Source organism: Anser anser (genome assembly GCF_964211835.1).
Source record: "Anser anser genome assembly, chromosome: 1".
Taxonomy (NCBI): Eukaryota; Metazoa; Chordata; class Aves; order Anseriformes; family Anatidae; genus Anser; species Anser anser.
Genome location: NC_139720.1, coordinates 102,920,716 through 102,946,932, shown reverse-complemented (window position 1 = coordinate 102,946,932; position 26,217 = coordinate 102,920,716). Strand labels below are relative to the sequence as shown.

The 26,217-nt window shown below is 42.7% G+C and overlaps 1 protein-coding gene across 9 annotated transcripts in view; it reads left to right on the top strand.

Moving 5' to 3' along the window:
- Positions 1 to 26,217, top strand: part of EPHB6 (EPH receptor B6) — a 91,860-nt gene that overhangs the window by 22,426 nt on the left and 43,217 nt on the right. For 7 of the 9 annotated variants that reach the window (XM_083827668.1, XM_083827670.1, XM_083827675.1 and 4 more), the window contains 2 exons: positions 9,649 to 9,713; positions 10,401 to 11,097. In XM_083827668.1, the coding sequence (XP_083683794.1) occupies positions 9,649 to 9,713; positions 10,401 to 11,097 (762 nt within the window). Of the gene's footprint in view, positions 1 to 9,561; positions 9,714 to 10,400; positions 11,098 to 26,217 lie in introns of all 9 variants that reach the window. The other 2 variants (XM_083827674.1, XM_083827676.1) reach the window with 1 other exon arrangement.

The window sequence follows — 26,217 nt, the reverse complement described above, 5'->3', positions numbered from 1 at the left end:
GAGGGGAGAGTCATGGTTGTTATCTTCCTGGACTGTCTCCTATATGATCCTCATAGACAAGCTGTGAGTGTATGAGCTCTATGGGCAGACAGTGAGGTAGAAGCCAGAAAACTGGCTTAACAGCTAGCTGTTCCCAGAGCATGGTGATCAGTAGCGCATAGTCTAGCTGGAGGCCATCAGCTAGCAGTGTACCCTAGGGGTCCCTGTTGAGTCTGGTTTTGTTTAACATCTTCATTAACAATCTGGGTGATGGGGCAGAGTGTACTCTCAGCAACTTTACAGGTGATACAAAACTTAGAGGAGTGACTGATACACCAGAGGGTTTTGCTGCCATCCAGAGGGACCTGGACAATCTGGAGAAATGGGCTGACAGGAAGCTCATATAGCTCGAGAAGGGGAAGTCCTGCACCTGAGGAGGAACAGCCCCAGGCAGCGGTACATGCTGGGCGCTGACCACCTGGAAAGCAGCTTTGCAGAAAATGCACTGGGGTTCTTGGTGGTCACCTAGTTGAACATGAGCCAGCAATGTGCCCTTGCTGCTATGAATGGGCTTCATTAGGCAAAGTATTGCCAACATGTCCCTGGAGATGATCCTTCCCCTGTAATCACTACTGATTAGTCCCCACCTGAAGTAGTGTGTCCAGTTCTGGGCTCTCCAGTATAAGAGAGATGTGGCTTTACAGGAGAGTCCAACAAACAGCCATGAAGGTGATTAAGGGACTGGATCATCACTCATAGGAGGTAAGGCTGAAAGAGTTGCAAGTTTTTAGCCTAGAGAAGAGACAGCTCAGGAGGATCTTATGAATGTATTTGAGTACCTGAAGGGAGGGTACAAAGAGGACAAGATTTTTTCAGTGTTGCCCAGTGATGAGACAGGAGGCAGTGAGAACAAACTGAAACACAGGAGATTCTGTCTGAACATCAGAAAACACCTCTTTACTCTGCAGATGACTGGACAAAATAACTTGTTGCCTAGAAAGCTTCTGGAGTCCGCCTCCTTAAAAATATTTAAAGGTTGTCTGGACATAGTCCTGTGCAACCTGTTCTAGGTGTTCCTGCTTGAGCAGGGGGTTGGGCCAGATGACTCCTAGATGACCTAAACCATTCCGTCATTCTGTGGAATACCACTGACTTTGTTTTTATTATATAAAAAGGAATATTGTAATGGATTTTAGTTTACTTCAAGGAAAAAAAAAAGTAAGATTACCTTTTTACTTCCATGGTTTGTGATTTGCATGAGTTATTAAAATCCTAGCAAATATTTTTCAGTTATGAAGACATAACAGACATATTTTTCTGTTATGAAGACATAACCAGGTGGATAGATGATGGAAAAGCAGTGGACATGGTCTGTCTTGATTTCAGTAAAGCATTTAACACCGTCTCCCACAGCATCCTCGCAGCTAAACTGAGCAAGGGTGGTCTGAATGATCGGGTAGTGAGGTGGACTGTGAACTGGCTGAAGGAAAGAAGCCAGAAGGTTGTGGTCAATGGGACAGAGTCAGTCTGGAGGCCTGTATCTAGTGGAGTCCCTTGAGGGTCAGTACTGGGACGAATATTGTTCAATATATTCATCAATGACTTAGATGAGGGAATAGAGTGCACTGTCAGCAAATTTGCTGATGACGCTAAACTGGGAGATGTGGCTGACATGCCAGAAGACTGTGCTGCCATCCAGTAGGACCTCAACAGGTTGGAGAATTGGGTGGGGAGAAGTTTAATTAAATATAACAAGGACAAGTATAGAGTCCTGCATCTGGGCAAGAACAACTCCACCCACCAGTATAAGTTGGGGACTGCCCTGCTGGAGAGCAGTGAAGGGGAGAAGGACCTGGGGGTCCTGGTGGACAGCGGGATGACCATGAGCCAGCACTGTGCCCTTGTGACCAAGAAGGTCAATGTCATCCTGGGGTGTATTAGAAAGGGTGTGATTAGTAGGTCGAGAGAGGTTCTCCTCCCCCTCTACTCTGCTCTGGTAAGACCACATCTGGAATATTGTGTCCAGTTCTGTGCCCCTCAGTTCAAGGACAAGGAACTGCTTGAGAGAGTCCAGCGCAGAGCCACGAGGATGATTAAGGGAGTGGAGCATCTCCCTTATGAGGAAAGGCTGAGGGAGCTGGGTCTCTTTAGCTTGGAGAAGAGGAGACTGAGGGGTGACCTTATTAATGTTTATAAATATATAAAGGATGATTGTCAGGAGGAAGGAACCAGGCTCTTCTTGGTGACATCTAATGATAGGACAAGGGGCAATGGGTGGAAGCTGGAACATAAGAGGTTCCGCTTAAATGTGAGAAGAAACTTTTTCATGGTGAGGGTGACAGAACACTGGAACAGGCTGCCCAGGGGGGTTGTGGAGTCTCCTTTTCTGGAGACATTCAAAACCCGCCAGGAATCATTCCTGTGTGATGTGATTTAGGTGTTCCTGCTCCGGCAGGGGGATTGAACTAGATGATCTTTTAAGGTCCCTTCCAATCCCTAACATTCTGTGATTCTGTGGTGTTCTTTGCAGTTCTTTCATGACACTTCTCTACATGCTATATTTTTTGCCACATGCCCAGAGTAGAGGAATCTCCTCTTGTAAACAACAGAAGATGGATGGGACTGGGTTGGATGTACAGCTGGTTTGGAAGAGGAGGAGTTTTGAAGTTATCCCAGTGGTCAGTCTCAGCAGTTCCACTTTATTTGTTTTCTTCCATAATAGTTTACTCACGAGTTTTTGAGCTAGCACATCCTCGTTCCCACATATGGTGTGTACTATAGCCTTATGCTGAAGCTGTTCACAAGCTTCTGGCTAGTTCTTTCTGCTTGGAGGCCTGTAGGACTGTAGAAGCTATTCATGCTGCAGCTAACACTTTATATTTAAAGCTAATTAAAGCTTCAAGGAATAGGAACAGCATTCTTATAATACACAGTATCTGGGACTTTCAGTGTATGCTTTAGTAAAACCACAGAAGACCCAAGCTGACTTGTTAATATTTCTGAAACAAACAAACAATCAAAAAAGCACAAAAACATAAATAAGCTTTGAACATCATATTGTACTATTATCAAAAGTATTTAGTTTGATGGCAGTGGAATTAGGCAGTTGGGTAAGTTCTAGACTCAACAGTTGGTTATTTGCAGAATGAAGATCTTAAGCTGTGGAGGAATACATATTATACTGTATTACTAGGAAAGTTGTAGTTATTAATTTAATTTGATTGCATATGCAAAGCTGAAACTAAGCATTCAGTGCCATTTTTTTCGTTTGTTTCCGGTTTTCTACATTTCCTGACATCAACAGAGGATTAAAAAAAATAGAATAAAATACAACACTCAAATCATGGAAGTTCCCCAAAAGCTTTAATGAAAGACTGAGAAAATGAAAGAGAAAAATAAAGCTTAAATGCTGTGTTACCTTACAAATAGCTGTGTAGTTCCCAGCCTGAACCATCTGGCTGTTATTTATGTCTTTCATGGATGTTACATAACTCCTGACTGAGGTGTGAGAACTCCTTAATGCTGATGACAGCTTCGATACATTGATACACAGCATTTTGCTGTCACATAGCAAGTGGTCAAAAATTATTTTACTGCATGGAACTCACTAGATATATATTCTGTTAACTCCACATGACTTTTATTAATTACATGTGAGTACAGGTGTGATAGTGGAATATTCATTACCAGAATGACTTCACAGTATAGATTTATCTTAAGAAAAAAAAAATCAAACTCATTTGTCTCATATAGGTTGGTTTTGTATATATTCTCTAATATAAGGAGGCATATTTTATAACTAGCTTATTTTGTCATGTTAAGTCATAGCTGAACTGTAAAGAAGACTTTTTGTTATAAAAATAATAGCAAACTTTTTATTCAGTGGTTATGACAAAGTGGGAAATTTACTTGGAGGGTGGGGCCCCCAACACAAGAATCATAGAATCGTAGAAGCATTAAGGTTGGAAAAGACCTCCAAGATCATCTGGTCAAACCATACCTCTACCACCAATGTCACCCACTAAACCATGCTCCTAAGTACCATGTCCAGCTTTTCCTTAAACACCCCCAGGGATGGTGACTTCACCACCTCCCTGGGCAACTTGTTCCAATGCTTGACTCCTCTTTTTGAGAATAAATTTCTCCTAATTACCAACCTAAACCACCCCTGGCACAACTACAGGCCATTCCCTCTAGTCCTATCGCTAGTTATCTGTGAGAAGAGGCTGATTCCCAGCTCCCCACAGCTTCCTTTCAGGTAGTTGTAGAGAGCAATAAGGTCACCACCGAGCCTCCTCTTCTCCACACTAAACAACCCCAGTTTCCTCAGCCACTCCTCATAGTTCCTGTGTTCCAGGCCCTTTTCCAGCTTCGTAGCCCTTCTCTTGACACGCTGTATGGCCTCGATGTCTTTCTTGTAGTGAGGGGCCCAAAACTGAAGACAGTACTCGACGTGCGGCCTCACCAGAGTATAGTACAGAGGAACGATCACCTCCCTAATCCTGCTGGCTACACTATTCCAATAGAAGCCAGGATGCTATTGGCCTTCTTGGCCACCTGGGCACACTGTCAGCTCGTGTTCAGGTGAGCATCGACTAGCACCCCCAGATCCTTTTCCTCTGCACAGCTTTCAAGCCACTCTGCACCAAGCCTGTAGCTTTGCATGGGTTTGTTGTGCTCCAAGTGCAGCACCCAGCACTTAGCCATGTTAAACCTCATCCCATTGGCCTCTGACCATCGACCCATCCTGTCCAGATCCATCTGCAGGGCCTTCCTATCCTCCAGCAGATTGACACTTCCCCCCAGCTTGGTGTTGTCTGCAGACTTACTGAGGGTGTGCTCAATTCCCTCATCCAAAATCATCAATGAAGATATCAAAGAGGATGGACCCCAACACTGTCCCCTGGGGAACACCACTGGTGACCGATCTTTCTATTTCTGGCAATCCGCCTGGGATATTTTGCACTGCTTTTGAAGCTGGGAACTGCAGCTGCTCCTCAGGAAAGCCAAAGAAATATAAGATCTCATGTAGGAATATAGGAAACCTAAGTTCTGGGCCATGCTGAAACCTGAAGCCTGATTAACCATGATCACTTGATCATGTTTACCTTAGGATGGGTTTACTCTGTCCTTTCTGATGATTTCTCACCTTTCAAAGGAGGGCTGTTCCACTGTCTAAGTGGAGTACTTGGAGTACACATAACCCAGCACCTGGGACTGTTAGGGTACAGAGGGTACAGACTGTTAGAGGTGCAGAGGCACCTATTTGCCAACCTGATGCACTCTGTGGAGAGGTATGTTGCTTCACGGGCTTTTAACAGGAATGTCACTGAGAAACTACCAAACCTCATACAGCCCCCTGATACAGCTGTTGTTGTTTCACATGGGCACCAGTGATAACAACCAGAAGTCTGAGAAGTATCAGGAGGGATAACAGAGCACTGGTGGCAGCAGTAAAGGGCTCTGGAGCACAGGTATTTTTTCATCAGTCCTCCTGGTCAAAAGAAGGGGATTTGAGAGGGCCAGTCAAATCTGGTGAATCAAAAAACAGTTACAGGGCTGCTGGTACCACAGCCAGGGGTTCATCTACTCAGACCTTGGGACTCACTTTGAGAAACCTCATCTACTGGGGGCTGATGGGGTCCATCTGTCACAGGAGGGGAAAAGATCTTCAGTCACAGGCTTGCCAAGCTGGGGAAGAGGGCTTTAAACTAAAGTTGCTAGAGGAGGGGAACCTCAATCCATCCAACTCCTACCAGTTTGATGCTAGTGCCAGCAATAGATGCCCAGAGCCTAGAGAAGGATCACAGATCAGCGGGAGAGCACCCGAAGAGCAGCATGAAGGAATTCCAGCCACCCCAACCAGTAAGTCAGCTTCATCAGGGGCCCAACTCAAATGCCTCTATGCAAAGGCACGTAACACAGGGAATAAACGAGGAGTTAGAGATGTGCACATGCCTGCAAGACTATGATCTTATTGTTATCACAGAGACATGGTGGGATGGCTCCAATGACTGGAGTGTTGGAATGGAAGGATACAGGTTCTTCAGGAAGGACAGGCAGGGGAGATGAGGAGGGGGTGTCACCCTCTATGTCAGTGAGCAGCTGGAGTGCATGGAGCTGCACCTAAGGATGGATGAGAAGGTGAAGAAGAGCTTATGGGTCAGGATTAAAGGGACGACAGGGACAGGTGATATTTTGATGGGGGTCCCTAACAAGTCACTCAACCAGGATGACCAACCAGATGAGCCCCTCTATAGACAGATAGGAGCAGCCTCACATTCACAAGCCCTGGTCCTCATGGAAGACTTCAGCAACCATGATATTTGTTGGAGGGACAACAAAGCAGGGCATAAGCAATCCAGGACATTCCTGGAATATGTTGATGATAACTTCCTTCTCCAAGTGATAAAGGAGCCAAGGAAGAGAGGTGCTATTCTGGACCTCATTCTAACCAACAAGGAGAGGCTTGTGGGGAATGTGAAGTTCAAGGCAGCCTTGGCTGCAGTGACCATGAAGTGGTGGACTTCAAGATCCTTAGGGCAGCAAGGAGGGTGCCCAGCAAGCTCACTGAACTGGACTTCAGGAGACCATACTTTGTCTTCTTCAGCGACCTGTGTGGTAGAATAGGACCTGATGAATGCATCCAAGGATCTTGAGGGAGCTGGTGGATGAAGTTGCTAAGCCACTATCCATCATATTTGAGAAGTCGTGGCAGCTTGGTAAAGTTCCCACCAACTGGAAAAGAGGAAACATAACTCCCATTTTTAAAAAGGGAAAAAAATGAAAATCTCGGGAACTACGGGCCAGCCAGTCTCACCTCTGTGCCTGGCAAGATCATGGAGCAGATCTGCTGGGAAATTTTGCCGAGGCATTTGGAAAACAAAGAGGTGATTGGTGACAGCCACCATAGCTTCACTAAGGGAAAATTGTGCCGGACAGTTTGGTGGCCTTCTGCAATGGGGTAGCAGTGTTCATGGATAAGGTAAGAGCAACTGATGTCATCTACCTGGACTTGTGCAAGGCATTTGACACTGTCCTACACAACATCCTTGTCTCTAAATTGGAGAGACATGGCTTGATGGATGGACCACTAGGTGGATATGGAATTTGCTGGAGTTGCAGTCAATGGCTTGATGTCCAGATGGAGACCAGTGACAAGTGGCATTCCTCAGGGGTCAGTATTGGGACTGGCACTATAAAACATCTTTGTTGGTGACATGGACAGTGGGATTGAGTGCACCCTCAGTGAGTTTGCTGACAACACCAAGCTGTCTGGTGTGGCCGACATACTGGAGGGATGGAATGCCATCCAGAGGGACCCTGACAGGCTTGAGAGGTGAGCCTGTGAGAATCTCATGAAGTTCAGCAAGGCCATGTGCAGGATCTTTCACCTGAAGAGGGCAATCCCAAGCCTGAATACAGGCTGGGTTTGAGAATAGATTGAGGGCAGCCCTACAGTGAAGGGCTTGGGGGTATTGGTGGATGAAAAACTCAACATGACCTAACAACGTGTGCTTGGAGCCCGGAATGCCAGTCATATTCTGGGCTGGATCAAAAGAAGTGTAGCTAGCAGGTTTAGGAAAGTGATTCTCACCCTCTGCTCTCATAAGACCTCACCTAGAGTACTGCATTCAGGTCTGGGGCCTCCAGCATAAGAAGGACTTGGACCTGAGCAAGTTCAGAGGAGGGCCACGAGAATGATCAGGAGGCTGGTGTTTCTATCCTATGAAGACAGGCTAAAAGAATTGGGGTTGTTCGGCCTGGAGAAGAGAAGGCTCCAGGAGACCTTATAACAGCCTTCCAGCACACAAGAAAGATGGGAAAGAAACTTTATCAGGAAGTGTAGTGATAAGACACAGGATAATGGCTTTAAACTGAAAGAGGGTAGATTTAGATTAGATATTTGGAAGAAATTCTTTACTATGAGGGTGGTAAAGCTTGCCCAGGAAAGTTGTGGATGCCCCATCCCTGGAAGTGTTCAAGGCTTTGGGGCTTTGAGCAATCTGATACAGTGGAAGGTGTCCCTGCCCATGGCAGAGGGTTTGGAACTAGAGCTGTAAGCTTCCTTCCAACCCAAACCATTCTATATTTCTATGATTAATGTGGACCAAATCCAAAGAATTACTGATAAGGATGGTGAAATTGGCTATCTGTAATTTGGAAATAGGAGTCAATAAAAGATGGGACAATCATATCCTTAAATAACCTTTGTAAAGGGATTAATGAATCCTGTGTGTAATTAAGATGGAAGTTGCTGCTGTTTTTATTTTCCAGTGTTTTTTCATCTTTTTTACACAAAGTAACAACAAAAAAAAGAAGCAAACAAAAAGAGATTGACTTTACAGAATTTAAGAAAAATAAAAAGTCTACCTGTACAGTGTATATTAACACATCCTCAGGTTGTGATTCTCCTAATTAAAAAAATGCCTATTCACTTCAGCAAGATTAATTCCAGGATAAGGTGCTACTGAGTATGAGCAAAGGCTTTAATGCCCTGCTTGCCAAAAGCAACTTTTTAGTAAGTTCTGGTCCAGGATGAATTTGATCCCTGGGGTTATTTAAGGAAAGGTTGGACATGGTGCTTAGGGACATGGTTTAGTGGGTGATAGTGGTGGTAGGGGGAATGGTTGGACAACATGATCTTGGAGGTTTTTTCCAGCCTTAATGATTCTATGAACACATGTAAATTTCTATTTGATTGAGTCTTTTTCTTCTCCTACAACCCCATTAAAAATGTGCACAGAAAAGCACACATGCTTGCATAACAATATCTTCCAGGGTGGTTTCAGACCTGATATACTCTGCTGGAGGACACCATGTGCATAGCTTGCACTGTCAAAATCTGTTCTGTATTGCTTCGTACCTGAACAAAGAATAGCATCTCCAAGAGCTGTTGAGTCTAGTACCTGTCTCCAGTGGTAGACTGACTTTCAACGGAAATGCAGACCACTTGTGGGAATAAGCTAGACCTGTTAAGTTCTGCATGTACTCCTGAACAAATACAAGAGACATTGAGTCTTTTAACATTGAGTCATTTAACATTGAGTTTCTGATGAAACTGATACTCACACACAGGCTTGCAGCTTAATGCCCTGCTCCAGAACAAAGTGAATGCATTACAAGATCAGCTGGGTCATGATACTAAATTCCCGTAAAAATTTGGTTCCAGAGCTGCAAAAAAAGGTGTTTTAGTTTTGTGTCCATATTTACATATGCATATAAAATGGATAAACATGTTCCTGAGGAAAGCCTGCCATACATTTATGTAAGTCTCTGTCCCACCCTTTCCTTTCCAAAAGGAGGGTGCCCTCACCTGTACTGCTCATTATGATAATTGTTTAGTGCTGTGAGTACACTTAAACTTTGCCTGGGAGAGGTTTTGTCTGGCAAGAATATTTCAAAACAACTTACTAATGATGGCATAAGCGTGATCATATGCCCTGCGCCTCTGTCTTGGTCTTGCTTAGTTTCCTAGTATAGATGTAGCCTACTGTATTTAATCTCAAAATATGAATGTATATTCTGGGTGTGTGGAAGCCCTCTACAAAAGTTGTTTTTTTGTTTTTGTTTTTTTCAAAGACAATCTTGTGAGGGACAGATAAGATTTTTGCCTGACTCAGAAGAGCACAAAGTACTTTTTTATTTAATCTTTTTAAATATAAACAGAAATACTTCTGGATACAACTGGAGAAACCTCAGAGATTGGCTGGACCACTCACCCTTCTGATGGGGTAAGCATTTCTCTTGTCTGTTTCTTGACCTTACCTCTGCTGGGATGATGTGCATGCAGTTGATAAAGAAAAGGAGACTGGAACCAATGAGGCTTGGTTTATATTTTTGGACATAAGAACAATTTGAACACAGTCTGTTGTTCAGAACCAGAAGAGAAGAGGATACTGGGTATAATACTATTGCCTCTTCCTTACCTTCTTCCTTACCCCCTCCTTCGAAAATATTTATAAGGTCTCTAGCCAACCCTCTACACAGACTAACTGTGGTGGAGTTGTGGAGGAGGGACTTCTGCTTTAATATTTTCTTCAAAAAGTGGTCTCTTGTTCCTCTGTCTTACTTGTGTTGTGCATGTTTGTGGACGTGAGAGATAGGGGAGTAGTGTGGAAAGGTGTGACTCTGTGACTTAAAGATCCTCAGTGCTGTATGAGAGTTTTGTATGAGTTATGTCTTGCAACAGTTCTTTCTTACAGGCATTAGAAGCTTTTCTTTACAAGGTAGTACTTTGTCCTGTCTATAGTGCTGTGCTGCACATGACAGCAGCAGACTCAAATCTTGTCATAAACATAAAAAAGAAAGAAAAAAGGAAGGGAAGAAAGCCTGTCTTGTATTTCTGGTACAGTTGAACACCGAATCCCTATTTTTTATACTATTTCTTCTTCTTTTTCTCTCCCATATATCCATTATAGTGGGATGAAGTAAGTGTTCTGGATGACAAGAAGCGCCAGATCCGAACCTTTGAAGTCTGTAATGTGGCTGAACCAGGTCAGAATAACTGGTTGCGTACTCATTTCATAGAACGACGTGGAGCCCACCGAGTCCATGTCCGCCTCCGTTTTTCAGTGAGAGATTGTGCCAGCATGCGCACTGTGGCCTCTTCTTGCAAGGAGACTTTCACACTCTACTACCACCAGTCAGATACCGACATAGCCTCTCAGGAACTGCCAGAATGGCGTGAAGGCCCCTGGACAAAGGTGGATACTATTGCAGCTGATGAAAGCTTTTCCCAGGTGGACAGCACAGGGAAGGTAGTAAAGATGAATATTAAAGTACGCAGCTTTGGGCCACTCACTAAGCATGGCTTCTACCTGGCCTTCCAGGACTCAGGAGCTTGCATGTCCCTGGTGGCAGTCCAGGTCTTTTTCTACAAGTGCCCAGCTGTAGTGAAAGGATTTGCCTCTTTCCCTGAAACTTTTGCTGGAGGGGAAAGAACCTCACTGGTGGAGTCACCAGGGAAATGTGTAGCAAATGCTGAAGATACAAGCACAACTGGGTCTTCAGGTGTTCGATTGCACTGCAATGGAGAAGGGGAGTGGATGGTGGCCATTGGACGATGCACCTGCAAGGCTGGCTACCAACCTGTTGATGATGAACGAGCCTGCCAAGGTGAGAGGCTTTTTTCTCTACTCCACTTTGTTGGCCACTTTGTTGGTCCTGTGTGTTTGCATATTTGGCATTTGCCTGGGAGTTTGTTTGCATATTTGGAAGTTCACAGACCTATGAGATGAAATAATTCTCATCAATAATTTCTAAGAGTGCTTACTTGCAGTCTCTTCTCCTTATGTTTTCAGTTTCTCAGACTAGTATTGGAGGGACCGCTTCTTGGTGCTAAGAACATGTCTGGAAATTCCATTCAGGCCTTTGTTCAAGCTGCCTATTGGGTTCTGTCTGCAAAATGAGAAGTTGTAACTAGCCAACTAAAATGTAGTTCCACTTCTTTACCAATGTGCAACAGTATTGAAGTAGAGGTGCCACATGGAGCAGAGCTGACACCAGATCTAATACACTCTACCATCTTAAGTAGCTTGGGCCCTCTTGCTAGTGCTACTGAAACTAGTGGTCAAAAAAGAAAGGGGAAATAGCAGCAACCTGGTCATGGAACAGGGAACATGAAGTAGGGGTCCGTGAGTCTGATTCAGTAAGGAACAGTGATAATGGTATTATCATTAGACTTCTAAAGTGCTCTCTGTCTTGAGGCCGATGCTACTTTGTGTGAAATACTTGTAGGAGGAAGTAGAATAAATTGCCTATCACCCAGTAAAGGTATTTGGCCAAAGTCTTGCCAAACTGTCGTGACATTTAATTCCATACCACTTAGGTCCTGCTCAGGTCCCACACTTTCCAATACATCCTCATTTGCAGGCGATCAGGCCCAGTCAGCATGGGTTTATGAAAGGCAGGTCCTGCTTGACGAACCTGATCTCCTTCTATGACCAAGTGACGCGCTTGGTGGATGAGGGAAAGGCTGTGGACGTGGTCTACCTTGACCTCAGTAAGGCTTTTGACACCGTTCCCCACAGCATTCTCCTCAAGAAACTGGCTGCTCGGGGCTTGGACTGGCGTACGCTTCGCTGGGTTAGAAACTGGCTGGATGGCCGGGCCCAGAGAGTTGTGGTGAATGGAGTCAAATCTGGTTGGAGGCCGGTCACTAGTGGAGTCCCCCAGGGCTCGGTACTGGGGCCGGTCCTCTTTAATATCTTTATTGATGATCTGGATGAGGGCGTCCAGTGCACCCTCAGTAAGTTTGCAGATGACACCAAGCTAAGTGCGTGTGTCGATCTGCTCGAGGGCAGGAAGGCTCTGCAGGAGGATCTGGATAGGCTGGAGCGATGGGCTGAGGTCAACTGCATGAAGTTCAACAAGGCCAAGTGCCGGGTCCTGCACCTGGGCTGCAACAACCCCAAGCAGAGCTACAGGCTGGGAGATGAGTGGCTGGAAAGCTGCCTGGCCGAGAAGGACCTGGGAGTATTGGTGGATAGTCGGCTGAATATGATCCAGCAGTGTGCTCAGGTGGCCAAGAAGGCCAACGGCATCCTGGCCTGTATAAGAAGCAGTGTGGCCAGCAGGTCGAGGGAAGTGATTGTGCCCCTGTACTCGGCTCTGGTGAGGCCGCACCTCGAGTACTGTGTTCAGTTTTGGGCCCCTCGCTACAGGAAGGACATGGACGTGCTCGAGCGAGTCCAGAGAAGGGCGACCAAGCTGGTGAGGGGTCTGGAGAACAAGTCTTACGAGGAGCGGCTGAGGGAGCTGGGCTTGTTCAGCCTGGAGAAGAGGAGGCTCAGGGGCGACCTCATCGCTCTCTACAGTTACCTGAAAGGAGGCTGTAGAGAGGTGGGGGTTGGTCTATTCTCCCACGTGCCTAGTGACAGGACGAGGGGGAATGGGCTAAAGTTGCGACAGGGGAGTTTTAGGTTGGATGTTAGGAAGTACTTCTTTACCGAAAGGGTTATTAAGCATTGGAACGGGCTGCCCAGGGAGGTGGTGGAGTCACCATCCCTGGAGGTCTTTAAAAGACGTTTAGATGTAGAGCTTAGGGATATGGTTTAGTGGAGTACTTAGTGTTAGGTCGGAGGTTGGACTCGATGATCTTGAGGTCTCTTCCAACCTAGAGAAATCTGTGAATCTGTGAATTAATCACCACACAGCAATTAATACACAGATATCATTCACTTAGTCTAAAGACAATCCCAGTGGAATTTCCATAAAATGTTAATAAAGCATCCACTGAGATCTTTTACTCCCTGACTTAGCTTCTGTCTGTTATGATGGTCACTCGGGACAGGAGAGATGGTGTGTTGTGTGAAGTTACTGGATGCCAAAGCCAGCTCAGGTTGGGTCATTGCTGTACTTGCACTGTCTTGTAAGGCTTGTTCTCCATTGTTTTGAGTGTTTCCTTCTGTAGGACTCCTTATAACATGCAACTCAGATCAAGGGTTACAACAATTTAAAGGTATATCCATCACAATCTCCACCCCTTGTCCCTTCAGACCAGAGGTCCCTTCAGACAGACACCTGCCGTGTTGTGGTATTATCCATGGCCACAGGCACTCCGAGGTGTTCTGGCATGGCCTTATCCATGGACAGAGACACTGTAAGGTGTACCTGCTGTGGCACGGATTTCTCTGTGGCCACAGATGCTTCAAAGTGTACTTTGCTCCAAAGTGGACTTATCTGTGGCCAGAGATGCTTTGGAATGTACGTGCTCCCATGTGGATTCATCCACAAGTCCCTCTGACTCAAGTTCAGTCTGGAGTTCCAGCCTGTTCAGTACAGGAGCACAGGAACAGCAGTGATGCCCTGGCCATCTGCTAGCCCAGACACGTGTCCACAGTTCTTGTCAAAATGCTCCCAGGTACAGCAAAGCAAGATAATAAGGAGTAGAGCATGTGAAAGAAGGAAAAGCAGCCACTAACAAACACTGGACTCTAACATACAGCAAGCAAGCTCTGTGGCAATTATAGGAACCTGCTAATTAGAAGCTAAACAGCTGTAACATCTAAAATTTGCTCTTGCACACTGCAATCAAACCTGTCAGCATCTCAGAACCTTTGGGTTCTATGTTGGGCATCAAAAAGGACTGTTGTGTTTCTACCCTGGCAGGCAGCTAAGTACCACACAGCCACTCGTTCACTGTCTCCAGGTGGGATGGGGGAGATAAACAGAAAGGTAGAAGTGCGAGAATTTGTAGATTGAGATAAAGATAGTTGACTAGGTAAAGCAAAAGCCATGCATGCAAACAAAACAAAAGAAGGAATTCATTTGCCACTTCCCATTGGCAGGCAGTTGTTCAGCCACTTCCAGGAAGGCAGGGCTCATCTTGCGTAATGGTTTCTTGGGAAGAAAAATGCCATTGCTCCGAACACCATTACCAGTCCTCCTCCTTCTTTACTCCAGTTTTTATTGCTGAGCTTGATGTCATATGGTATGGAATATCTCTATTCAGTTTGGGTCAGCTGTCCTGGCTGTGTCCCTTCCAACTTCGTGGACACCTCCAGCCTCCTAGCTGGCAGGGCAGCATAAGATTCAGAAAGGTCCTTGTCTCCGTATAAGCACTGATCTGCAACAACTAAGAACATTGGTGTTTTATCACCACTTTTTTCATCAAAAATCCAAAATGCAGCATTGTATGAGCCCCTACAAAGACAATTAACTCTATCCCAGCCAAAACCGTGATATGAATCTGAATGTCAGTCTAATGTCATGAATGTCTTCCCATCTCAACCTTAACACAATCTATTAAACCAAAATGCTGTTTATGTTGCTTATATAATTTTGTGTATAATGTTATTGTGGAGCTTCCTTGTTTTTGATATACATATATTTGGATTCTTAACAATGTAAAATGTTGCTGCATCACAGTTAGTATTCTAAAAAATTACATCTAATGTGGAACCCAGCTTCAGCTGCAGACACAATTTTAAAGTTGGATTGTAACTTATTCAAGAGTTTGTCTGGGACACTGAGAGTACAAACATTTTGGTTAACACTGAGCTCAAATGCAATGGGTAGTTAATGGTTGTCAGTGTGTTACCTAATTCCTGTTTCATTAAGTGGTTGGGATTATGCAAAATAACATTATTAAAACACAGTTCATTGTGCTAGACACTTATGAAAGGAATGTTGGACACTTATGAAAGGAAGTTGGTTAGTACTTTTTATTTGTTTATTCTTCGAGAACAATCAAAATGTGTGCCTTTTCATCTTGCTCATCCTGAAAGAAATGTCACTACATTCATACAGCGCTGCTGCTGCGACAGAAAGCTCAGCCAGTCATATAGCAGCTCTATATGGCACTAGCACTGTTGTCTTTATCAGTAGTGTGACTATTCCAAAATCCAGGTAAACTACCAGTCAATAATTCAGTATCAGATAGTAGTCATAAGTACTCCAAAAATATGGAAATTAGGCTTGGCAAATAAAAATTAGGATTTTTTTTTCTAGATTCTTGAAGGTTCCATTTTTTGTAGTCTTCAATGAAAGCTGATACTCCCCTGCAGCCTATTATTGCAGGAGCTGAACATAGATAAGAATGAGCAAATATTTTAAGGATTACAACTGAAATAATGACAGTCTATCAAACTACAGAATGCTACACCCATTAGTCACTTCCTCAGCTTAGAACAGGCAAAAATTGGAAAAGACAACCAACTAGTCAACTTGAATGTTAGAAGATAATTTTTCTCCTCATGTTTTTCGCAAAATCTTCTGCCTTTACGGCCATTCCTCATCTCCTCTTCTGCTAAAAATATGTTGCTGTCTTGTCTGAATGGAGCCACGTTCTGCTAGTGTACTTTGTACTCTTGCTTGCGTATTATCTTTGCACAGAGTCCTTTCCAGTACTTCTCTGTGTATATTCTCAGTTCTTCCTGTGAACAAAAGGACACTGGGATATATATAGTGTTCTTTATGAAATACATAGCAAAAGCAGTAGTCTAAGAGCAGATCTCTACTGAACATCCTGCATAAAGCTCTTTTTATCAAGACTAAAGAGTGAACTATAGGATAGAAAGGAGAAGCAAGTTCTCTTATGCTGTGGTAGAGGAGTGTGTGGGCATTTCCCTCCTCCTCACCATATGGAAGCCTGCGGAGTCCTGTCTGGACCAGCTGTTACCTCTTTATTTAGTACAAAGAATCTGACAAGAAGCATTCAAAGTAGATATCTTTGTCTTTCCTGCTACCTTTCCAAGATAACTTTGTCTTTCCTGACCCCTACCATGACTTAAGATATTCTTTCTTTCATTTGTTTCATAAGACTGCCTGTTGGGTCTTACTATATGGCAAATTTCTCCAGCTAATCAGAAAAGTGAAATAACATCCATGAGCAGTTAACCCTACAGGTGGTACAGGATGTAATGTGGTGGGGGGGGGATTCACTTTTCACTATATCCAAGTAGACCTCTTCTCATGCTCAACAGCCAGAGAAGAGAAAGGCAGTTTACAGAGGGAAAATGAAGGTTCGAATCCTGGTTTATTTTCTTCCTATAGGTGTATATAAACAGGGTGCCTTGCCTTGCAGGGTTTCCTGCAACTCTAAGGGTTTTTCCATACAGAGGGCCTAGAATGGAAAGTTCTAGATGATTGGGCCATCCTAGATTACTGGTTCCCAAAATTCTGGACTGATTGGCTTCTCTCAAATTGACAGATTCATTAATTAAAATGGTCGTTCCTGGATTCCATTCCCACAAACCTGTTTACAATGGGATACATTTCTTGGTATTCAGTACCCACTGCTTATCCAGAGCTTTTATCTAAAAGTCACATGGGATTTAAGTTACCAGATGCTTTTGCAAATAGTGCTCAGAATTCACAACTAAAACATTTTTTTAGAAATATTTCAAAAATGAGAATGTGGGGAAAAAAGAGAAATGACTACTTGACAAAAGTGCTAAGCTGACACTTTTAAAAGAAGAAGTAAAGTGAGCTTGAGGTCAGTGATATAAAACTATTAGTTTAGTAATATGGAATTTCTCTTTTTTCCTTCTCATGTCCAAAATACAAATTAATTCCAGTGCAGTTCTGTCAATCAAGCTCTATGTCTGTTTTTCTATTCTGTCCCATAGTAGTATCCCCCTATCACTGAAAATGTGCCATTACTATATGCGTACCCCTACATCTGTAATTACCAACCAACTATCCACTTGCTGTTTCTGTAGCTCAGGGGATCGACTTTTATCCCTTTATCCAGTTTTGATGTCTGAGGGAAAGATTGTTGGAGTACAGGAAGGAAAACAGATTGAACCATATTTTGAAAGGGATGGAGTGGAGGGAGCTATACAGATCATGAGATCTAAATATCCTTGTTGGGTATCGTAATATATGGGACTTTTTGTGGCAAGGTTTTAGTAGTGGATGAGACTGAAGGGGTATCTTCTGTTGGAAAAGGCTAGGGGATTTCCCATGCCAGACAACTGTTTCCAGTTGGTTCTGCAATGGCCAACTGCAGGACAGAGCTGAGCTGATTGGATATGTATGGCACTTCTGGGCAACCAATATTTAAGGTCAGAAAACACCAGACAGAGAGAGGAGGAGGGAATAGAAAGAGAGAAATAGCAGAGGGGACACCAAGGTCAGAGCAGGAGGAAGAGGAGATAGGTAGTCCAGGCACCAGAGCAGATATTCTCTGCAGCCTGTGGAGGAATCCATGCCAGAGCAGATACTCACACTGCAGCCTTTGGAAGACTCAATGCTGGAGCAGATAGGTATTTTTTGATAGAACTGCAGCCTGTGGAGAGTCCATGCTGGGGCAGGGGAAAAGTGTGTGAGGAAAGAAGCTGCAGAGAGAAACTGTTATGCACTGACTGCACACCCTCCATTCTTCTCTGTGCTGCTTAGGTGGGGTAGAAGAGTGAAGGAGTTAAGTTAAGCTTGGGAGATGGGGGTGGAAAGGTGTTGTTTTAATGTTTGTTGGTTTTTTTTTCTTTTTTTTTCTTTTTTCTCACTACCCAAATTTGTTTTAATCAGCTATAAATTAATTTTCCCCAAGCCAAATCAGTTTTGCCTGTGATTGTAATCAGTAAGCAATTCTCTGTCTTACCTCAATCCATAAGCATTCACATCCTATTTTCTCCCCATGTCTTGCTGAAGAAGGGGAGTGGCTGGGTGAGCATTTGTCTGTTTGCCAAGATTAACCCACCACACACAGTTATTTCTCCTCTCTTCTTTCACTATATGTTTCTAGGAGTATTAAGGAAGAAATAGATCTGCCTGGCTTCTGTAGTAGCTATAGGCTCTTCTTTCATAGGATGCAGGAATATATGAAGAAGTCAGCTGGAGAGGATAAAATTGCCAGTCTCTTGTGACCACATGCAGTCCCTTCTGATTGCAGAAGGAATCTCAACTGTATTACTGATAATTGCAGGAGCTAATAACTGTGCACACAGTTGTTTGAGGGCTGATATGGGAAGAATATTGAACGATTATTTTTTGTGTTATGAAAAGATGTCCTTCCTCGCCAGCTTGGTTAATTTTTATTTTTTTTTTGTAAATCTGGGATCCTAAATAAATGTTAAGATTTATGTTAAAGCACAAACTTCAATAATCTGATACGAAATACGCATGTACTGCTAGTATAAAATATATACAATAAACCTTTTTCAAATCTTAGTCACTTAAAAGATGCTTTCTACAAAACCAAATAATAATTTAGGTTGCAGGGACCTGTGGAAATCCTCTGCTCAAACCCCACTCTCACAGCAGGACCAAAGTGTGTTAGGTCACTCGAGGTCTATTCTAGTCTAGTTGTCATTATTCCTAAAGATGAACATTCCACAACATCCTTCAGCAACTGTTCCCAATGTTTTGTGACATGGTGAAATTTCTTTTTCCTATCTAGCAGGAGATTGTAATAAGAACAAGGGATTATTGCAACTCGTGTCTGTGGCATCATGTCCTACCACCTTTTACCTATATTGTCTGATAAAAAGTTTGGATTCATTACCTGGTGTGCAATGAGCCAATTCACACACTGGGTTGAGATACTGTTTATTTCAGAATTGTGCAAGTGTCGGTACCAGGTGTTTTCCCACAAAGCTGGCACACGTTAGGACTTTCCATGCGACTCTTTATACAAACCCTTATGTGAGAAACAAAGTTGTGTTTTTGCAATAGAAGGTGTTTTTGCAGTGGAAAATTCCACTAACCTTGCATATTCAAAAGTGGTTGTGCAGCATAGCAGTGGGGAGTATGTTAAGCAGATAAGGGGAAGGTCCCACTGTCCCAAAATAAGGAGGATAGCTAAGAAAAACAGGATAAGCCGTAGGAAATCAGTAAAAACAAAAATCATGGGCCCTCTAGTCATGAGAGAGGGAGGAAAAAAAAGGAAAAGGAGAAATTAACGGTTGGTCAAGTAAAATTGTACATATATGGTATAGAAGTGTGTCGAGTAGGTTGTGAACCTGTAGTACTCAGCCAATGAGGAAACGGGAGAAGTCAGGTGTCGGGTAATAGGGAATATAAGGTTATGATAAACTTTTACTGTGCGCTCCTGCTTGCAGGATGCCCACCATTGCAATCGCGAATAAAATAGCTTCACAGAAGACCCTGTCTGAAGAAAATTATTGAGATTTTTCTCACACTTATCAATATATCTACATGTTTGTACAATCCCCTAGCCTCCAATTGGTTACATAGTTAGCATACTGCTGACATGACAGAATCATTCTGTGCATTCTCAGAGGAAGGGTCCATTGTTGGGCTGGGGTCTCCCAGCCTAGGGATGTGTTTTTGACTATTATAATGAAGGTAGTTCATGGATAGCTCACATTAGAATACTCCTAATCTTTGTTTTTCAGCCAACTATTCACCTTATGTTGATTGGTGATGTATTCAAGAGCATAAATTTCCTTCAAGAATGTTTCCCTCAAGAATGTCAACATAATAGTCTTCCTGTTTAGCAGTTCCTCAGTTAATCATCCTTTAGACATCTCTAAGGCCTGGGTCATCTTGCCGTTTCCTCAAAGAACATATTTATCTCTTTAATACAAAACAGAGCTAGCTATTGACTGGTATCACCTACAGTCTTTATATCCTCACATTAGGTAGTTAATGCCAGCAGTTAGATTTCCCCAGCAGCCTTTTCTTCTTTAAAATGAACAAACCTAGTGCTCTTAGTCTCTCCTGAGTGAGAAAACTTCTTTGAAGTAAACTCTTGTTTGGTAATACTGCTTGGCATCTTGTGCTAGATTTATGTACTTATATATTATTTTTCTTTATTGCTCCTTTCTTCAGCTTCTGAATTTTATTCTGCTACATGCACACATTTTGGTGCTTTTCATGTACTTTTCATGTGCTTTTCCTTCTATCCAGTGATTGCTCTGTACTCATATTCCCTTCTTTCCCAGCCCAAGTCTTTCCTCTCATTTCACCTTTTTTGCTTCACACAGCCCATTCTGTAATGCTCTTCACAATGTATAACTAGTTAAGAATTTGTCAGCTTTGCCTCTTACCTTACTCAGCTAGCCTCTTTCCAGCAGTTCATCAGGAAACAGTTCTCAGTCACTTAATCTGTTTTATCTCAGTTGATTTGAGTTTCCCCTTTTTTTAATAAAGCAAAACCAAAGCAACCCACACTCTTCTCTCCTTATGTTTCTTTCATTTCCCACTATCTCTTCCCCACCTAACCAGCTGTAGAAACTATAAATCTCTAGATCAACTTAGGGGACTATTACTATACTATGCCTCAAATACTCCTATATTCATTCATTCCTCCAGGTTTGACTCCAGTGCCAGATTTGATGCTCTGTTCATTTTTCATACTCTCGCATCTAGTATTCATTCTTGCTGTAGAAACAGATAATTCCTAATGTAAATCTCTCCTGAAATCTAATGCTGTTTAAAGTAAATTTGGGCCTGTTAAGTGTTTCTAAACAAACTGAAAGGAATCATCTTTCTGATATGTGTATTCTTGGTCATACTTAAATTTTTCCCACTGTTCTTTTTTAGTCTTGTTACTCTTCTCTTTGTGTCTTGATTGAATTCTGAGCTTCTTGGGAAACCTGCTTATTTGTGCTTTTTTTTTTTTTTTCTAAGATACTTTGGGTACTGTCATAAGAGGCAGTTGGCTGTCCCTTTGTTTACTTGCAAAAAAACACACACAATGTTTTTGAGTATTCTTTTGTCCTTGGCATTTGTCTTATTGGCATGAGGTTACTATTAATGAAAATTAAAAAACAAAATCTAAAATCTATTATATTGTTAATGTTTTTAAAGATGCCTAGCTTTTATTATTAGTAGACATAGTATGCTTTAATTCAATGTACCTTAAAATAGTTTATATTTACTGATAGTAGCCAAGCACACACACTGTATCATTGCTTTGATGAAATACTAGTGTAAAACACAGCTTATATGTCTAAACCCTAACAATATTTAATGATTTCCTGTGATTATTATGGTGTTATAATCTGCTGAATATCCATTCCCTGCCGACATTTTGCTTATCTTTAGGGCTTCCCATCACCCCTTTTCTCAGAATCTAGTGACTGTACAACCTCAGAGTGTGACAACACAGACAATTGCCAAATAATTTTTTTTTCTTTACCTGCGTTTATCTGTTAGACTACTTTACCAACAGATCAGACAGGTGAATTGACTCACTTTGAAACCACACAGTCAATATAGATCCAATGCAAGTAAAGGGGTGAGGGTCTGATTTTTCAAGGATTAGTCATTATTAGATAAGTTAGTGATGTGAAACTGTAGTCCTGAGCTGAAGAAAACAAGGAGACCTTGAAGAAAACAGGGAGACCGGTAGTCTTGAGCTAGCAAAAGCAAAACAGATGAGGGATGAAGGCAAGAAAACAAGAATTAAGAAAACAGCTGAAGGAAGATTCCAGACTGACCTTTTGCTCATTAAAGGTCACTAGTATATTTAAAACCACACCCACCAAAATGGAAATGTATGGAAATATGGGATTTGGTCTTCGCCCCCTCCGGTCCTCTGTATGCTCAATAGAGATAAGCTAGGTGAACTAAAACAACGAATCAGAAGTAGCTAGAGAGATAATTTCACAAGTTTGGTGTGTATAAATAATGGCACTTTAAGTAAGAAATGTGCTTTCTTTGCAAAAGATCATCAAGCATCTGATTCTGCAGAATTAATTAATTAATTAATAGACCTTCACTTAGATTCCAATTCTCAGTGCCTTTTGGCCAGGTGCATTGGGCACAAACCTTCGGATAACAAAACCATGTCCTAAGGCTCACTAACACTATCTTAAACTGAAGTAACAGAACAGTGGTAAAATGTTTGTGTTAATATTCCAAGTGATTAGAGAAGAAAGTAGTATCTGGGCAGGTACGAATGTATATCTCTTGTCCAACCTCTTGCTCAAAACAGGCTCAAGAAAAGGTCAGACAGGTTGCTCAAGAGCATTTTTTCAATATGGTCTTGAAAATCTCCAGGAATAGAAACTGCATAACCTCTCCAAGTAAATTTTTCCAGTGCTTGATGGTCCTCATGGTAGTAAAGACTTCCTTATATCCAGTCAGAACTTTTTGTGTTTCAGTTTGTGCCTGTTGTCTCTCATCTTTCTGCTGTGCATGGATGTGAAGAACCTGGCTCTATCTTTCTAATAAAGTCTTTGCATATTTTGGAAGGCTGCTTCTGGATTTCCTGTTCTCCAGGTTCTTCACAGGGCAGGTACTCCAGCTGTGTAACTATTTCAGTGGCCCTCTGCTGAACTTGCTCCTGTTTTTCAACAACTTAGAGGGATCCAAAAACAGATATAGTTATTTCAATGCAATCCTTAAAAACTGCATATCTGCTAGATATTCCCATAACTCTAGGGGCCTGTCTGCTTTCATTCAATCCTACAAGTACAATTTAAATGACAAATATTTTCAGATTATTGAGTGTATCAAAAACCAGTATCAAAGCCAATAGATTCCTTCTGCCCTTAGAAGAGTTCCTTCCACCTGACCTCCCCAAGGAGTTGTCCTCTAATACTGTTGTGCTCTCTCTCATAGTATGGCAGCAACCAGAAGCAAATTGGTGACTTGGAGAGAATAATCCGATTAAAACTGTTAAATCCCATGCAGTATTGTTTCTTTGACTTTACCTTACACTGCAACGCGAACTATGTCAGTAACTGCAACTGCAACTATTGTACTATGTCAGTAATGAAAAGGTGGCTGTGGGAATTACGTATGTGTGTGAAAGAGCTGGACAGCTTTTCCTGTATATCTTGTTTTCTGGATCAGCAACATGCTGGATGTATGACCCTTTAGCCTTGCTCTTTACTTTTATATATCGACCTTCTCTCCTCTCATGGACCAAAAAGCTTTGTTGATCTAGTACCTGGACAAATACTCTTTCTACACTGTACTCAAAACCAGTCTTTCCCAGACATGCCTGTTTTGCTTTAGAACAGTCAAAAAACCTGACACATTTTAAAATGGAGACTTTCTCCTAAGGAGTAGAGGAAAGATTTTCTCCACAGAACTCTTGTTTGACTGTCTCAGTCAAAAGGAGGGTGATTTTATGCTCTTCTAAATGTTCTCCTAAGTCTCATCTCATTTCCAAATCATATCTGGGTGCAAAAAGTCAAAGTGTTACCCTAATGTCTATCCCATGCCCTAAAAAATGGTACTGGGGGTGCATATAGCTCTGTTGAAGTTTCTTTCTGTCCTTGGTCCTTCTCCTTGCTGTATTTTTTTATGCTGTCAGCTTTACTGTCAGCTCTTATTGTCCAAGTGAGCTTTTCTTTATGCCTTTTCTTCTCTCGTCTTCTTTGGTTCTTGTTCTGTCCCCTCCTACACATACCTCATGATTCCAGAACTTTTCTCTGCTGTTTTGATGTTAGAAGTCTGTCAGAAACTGCTTCTCCAGCCTCCCAGGTGGAACTTTTCCCCATGGAGCAGTCAGGCAAATGCAGGCAAAGCAGAAGAGAGTGCTCTAGAGTGGAGTTGAGGGAAATTAGGTCAGCGTCTCTGAGACAAGCTGTGACCAACTGAACTGTTGTGGCATTCTGACACAGTGCCAAGATGTGAAAAATAGCTCAGACAAACTGAGAGAAAAGCTCTTGCGTAGTCCAGACTATGCCTTCACCTTTCATAGTAGCTGTTGTGGTTTAACCCGGCTGGCAGCTAAACACCACACAGCCGTTCGCTCACCCTCCCCCCTCCCTCTCTGGGATGGGGGGAGAGAAACGGGAAAGTGAAGCCTGTGAGTTGAGATAAAGACGGTTTATTAAGACAGGAAAATAATAATAACAATAATAATAATAATAGTGATAATGGTAATAGTATTAACAATAATAATGTGTAAGAAAACAAGTGATGCACAATGCAATTGCTCACCACCCGCTGACCGATGCCCAGCCTATTCCCGAGCAGCCGGCCCCCCCACCCCGGCCAGCCACCCCTATATATTGTTTAGCATGACGTCAGATGGTATGGAATACCCCTTTGGCCAGTTTGGGTCAGCTGTCCTGGGTCTGTCCCCTCCCAGCTCCTGCTGCACCCCCAGCCTGCTCGCTGGCAGGACAGAGCAAGAAGCCGAAAAGTCCTTGGCCTGGTGTAAACACTGCTCTGCAACAATTAAAACATCAGCATGTTATCAGCGCTCTTCTCATCCTAATCCAAAACATAGCACCCTACCAGCTACTATGAGCTACTTAACTCTGTCCTAACTGGAACCAGGACAGTAGCCTTGACTTAATGGGAAGTGACAGCTTTTTCTGTCCCTTGAGGTGCTAGCTCTGCTACCCTCTGTCCTTACATTAGACACCATCAATCAATTAGTACTAAATCTCTTTTTTCCTGGAAAGTACTGGTGCCTTTGGGATGACACAGTGATAAGGCCTGTGTTTTTTGTGAAGTTTTTCTACAGGCACACAGTGGAGGTGTTTCAGGAGAAGCTGCTCTTGTTCAGGCTTTCTCTGGGATGGTCCTAAGATGGTGATGTTCACTAAAGCAATACGTGTTAGTCTTAGTGATGGTGGGTTCACTTCAACTTGGGTATTCATTATGACTGCCTCCAGTGAGTGCAGTAGTTGTCTGCAGAGATTGTAGGACCACAGAAAGTGAACGTGATGTCATGATCTGCATTAAGAGAGGAGTATAAGGTGCACGAAAAGTGAAAAATCTCATGGTGTGATGAAGGGAATCCTGCAGAAACAAAAGAGAGCTGAACACTGTGGAAAGACAGCCTAGGCTCACCATAACTTCTGGACTAAAAGAAGGTAGCTTTTACATATTTAGATTGCCAGGGATTTTTTTTTCTTTTCTTCAGACTTAACCTTTGATATCTTTTTTGTCAAGTGACTGGACTGAGGCAGTGCCAGGAAATGCTACATGTCATGGGAATGACTGTTGTTGCTATCTGTGAGCTGAGTGAAGTGAGCCAGTGTATCTCAGGCAATTTTGGAAAGGGAAGAAGATGCTCACAAACTTAACTATCTCCCTGACTGGATACAGAGGCAAGGGTCTGAGTTCAGATGGAAGCAGGTGTGTGACAGATGTAGTCCCTGACCATATTCATGAGGCTATTCTTTAGCTACATGGAGATCATGGAGACAAGTTAGCCTCTGCCATATTGGCCAAAATGTGAGTAACTAGATATTTTAGGTCATAGTCTGTTTGCTTTTTTTGTTTTGTTTTGATTTGATTTTTTTTCCCTAATTATCTTTGCATTAGGAAGGTAGGGGATATGTGAATCATGTTTAATCTTTACAAATCAACTTAGCTTCAGGTATGCTATATGATTTCATTTTCTGTGGGTTTTGTTTGTTTGTTTTGTTTGTTTTGTTTTGTTTTCTTGACTTTAGACAGTAGAAATCCCTGGGGGCAGAAATAAGGGTTTCAAAGCACGATCCTTTCTCAGTATCTGCCCTCTCTCCTGAAAAGACCAGCATGAGATCATAGGATCATAGGTTCATGTAGAGCAGGGTAGTGATTAATTTGTTTCAACAGACAATATAACCACTTCAGAGAGATCTCTCCTCCAAAGTTGTTCTGTACTCCTCTTAATAGCTCTCCAGCTGCCATTTCTGTTATGTGGGTTGAACTGACCACGTGAGTCTCTTCCCTACTGATTTTTTACGCTTTTTTGTTTATCTTGTTTGAACATATTTTTTCAGATTCCTCCCTCAGAGGGGTCCTGTCAATCCTATTCTCATTTTGCTTCTGAACATCTGAAATAAGATGTTTCCTAGTGGCAAGAATTTTCCCTTTCACTGTTCCCCATCCTCTGACAATCATGTATATGTGGTGAAAACTCTGACAGTG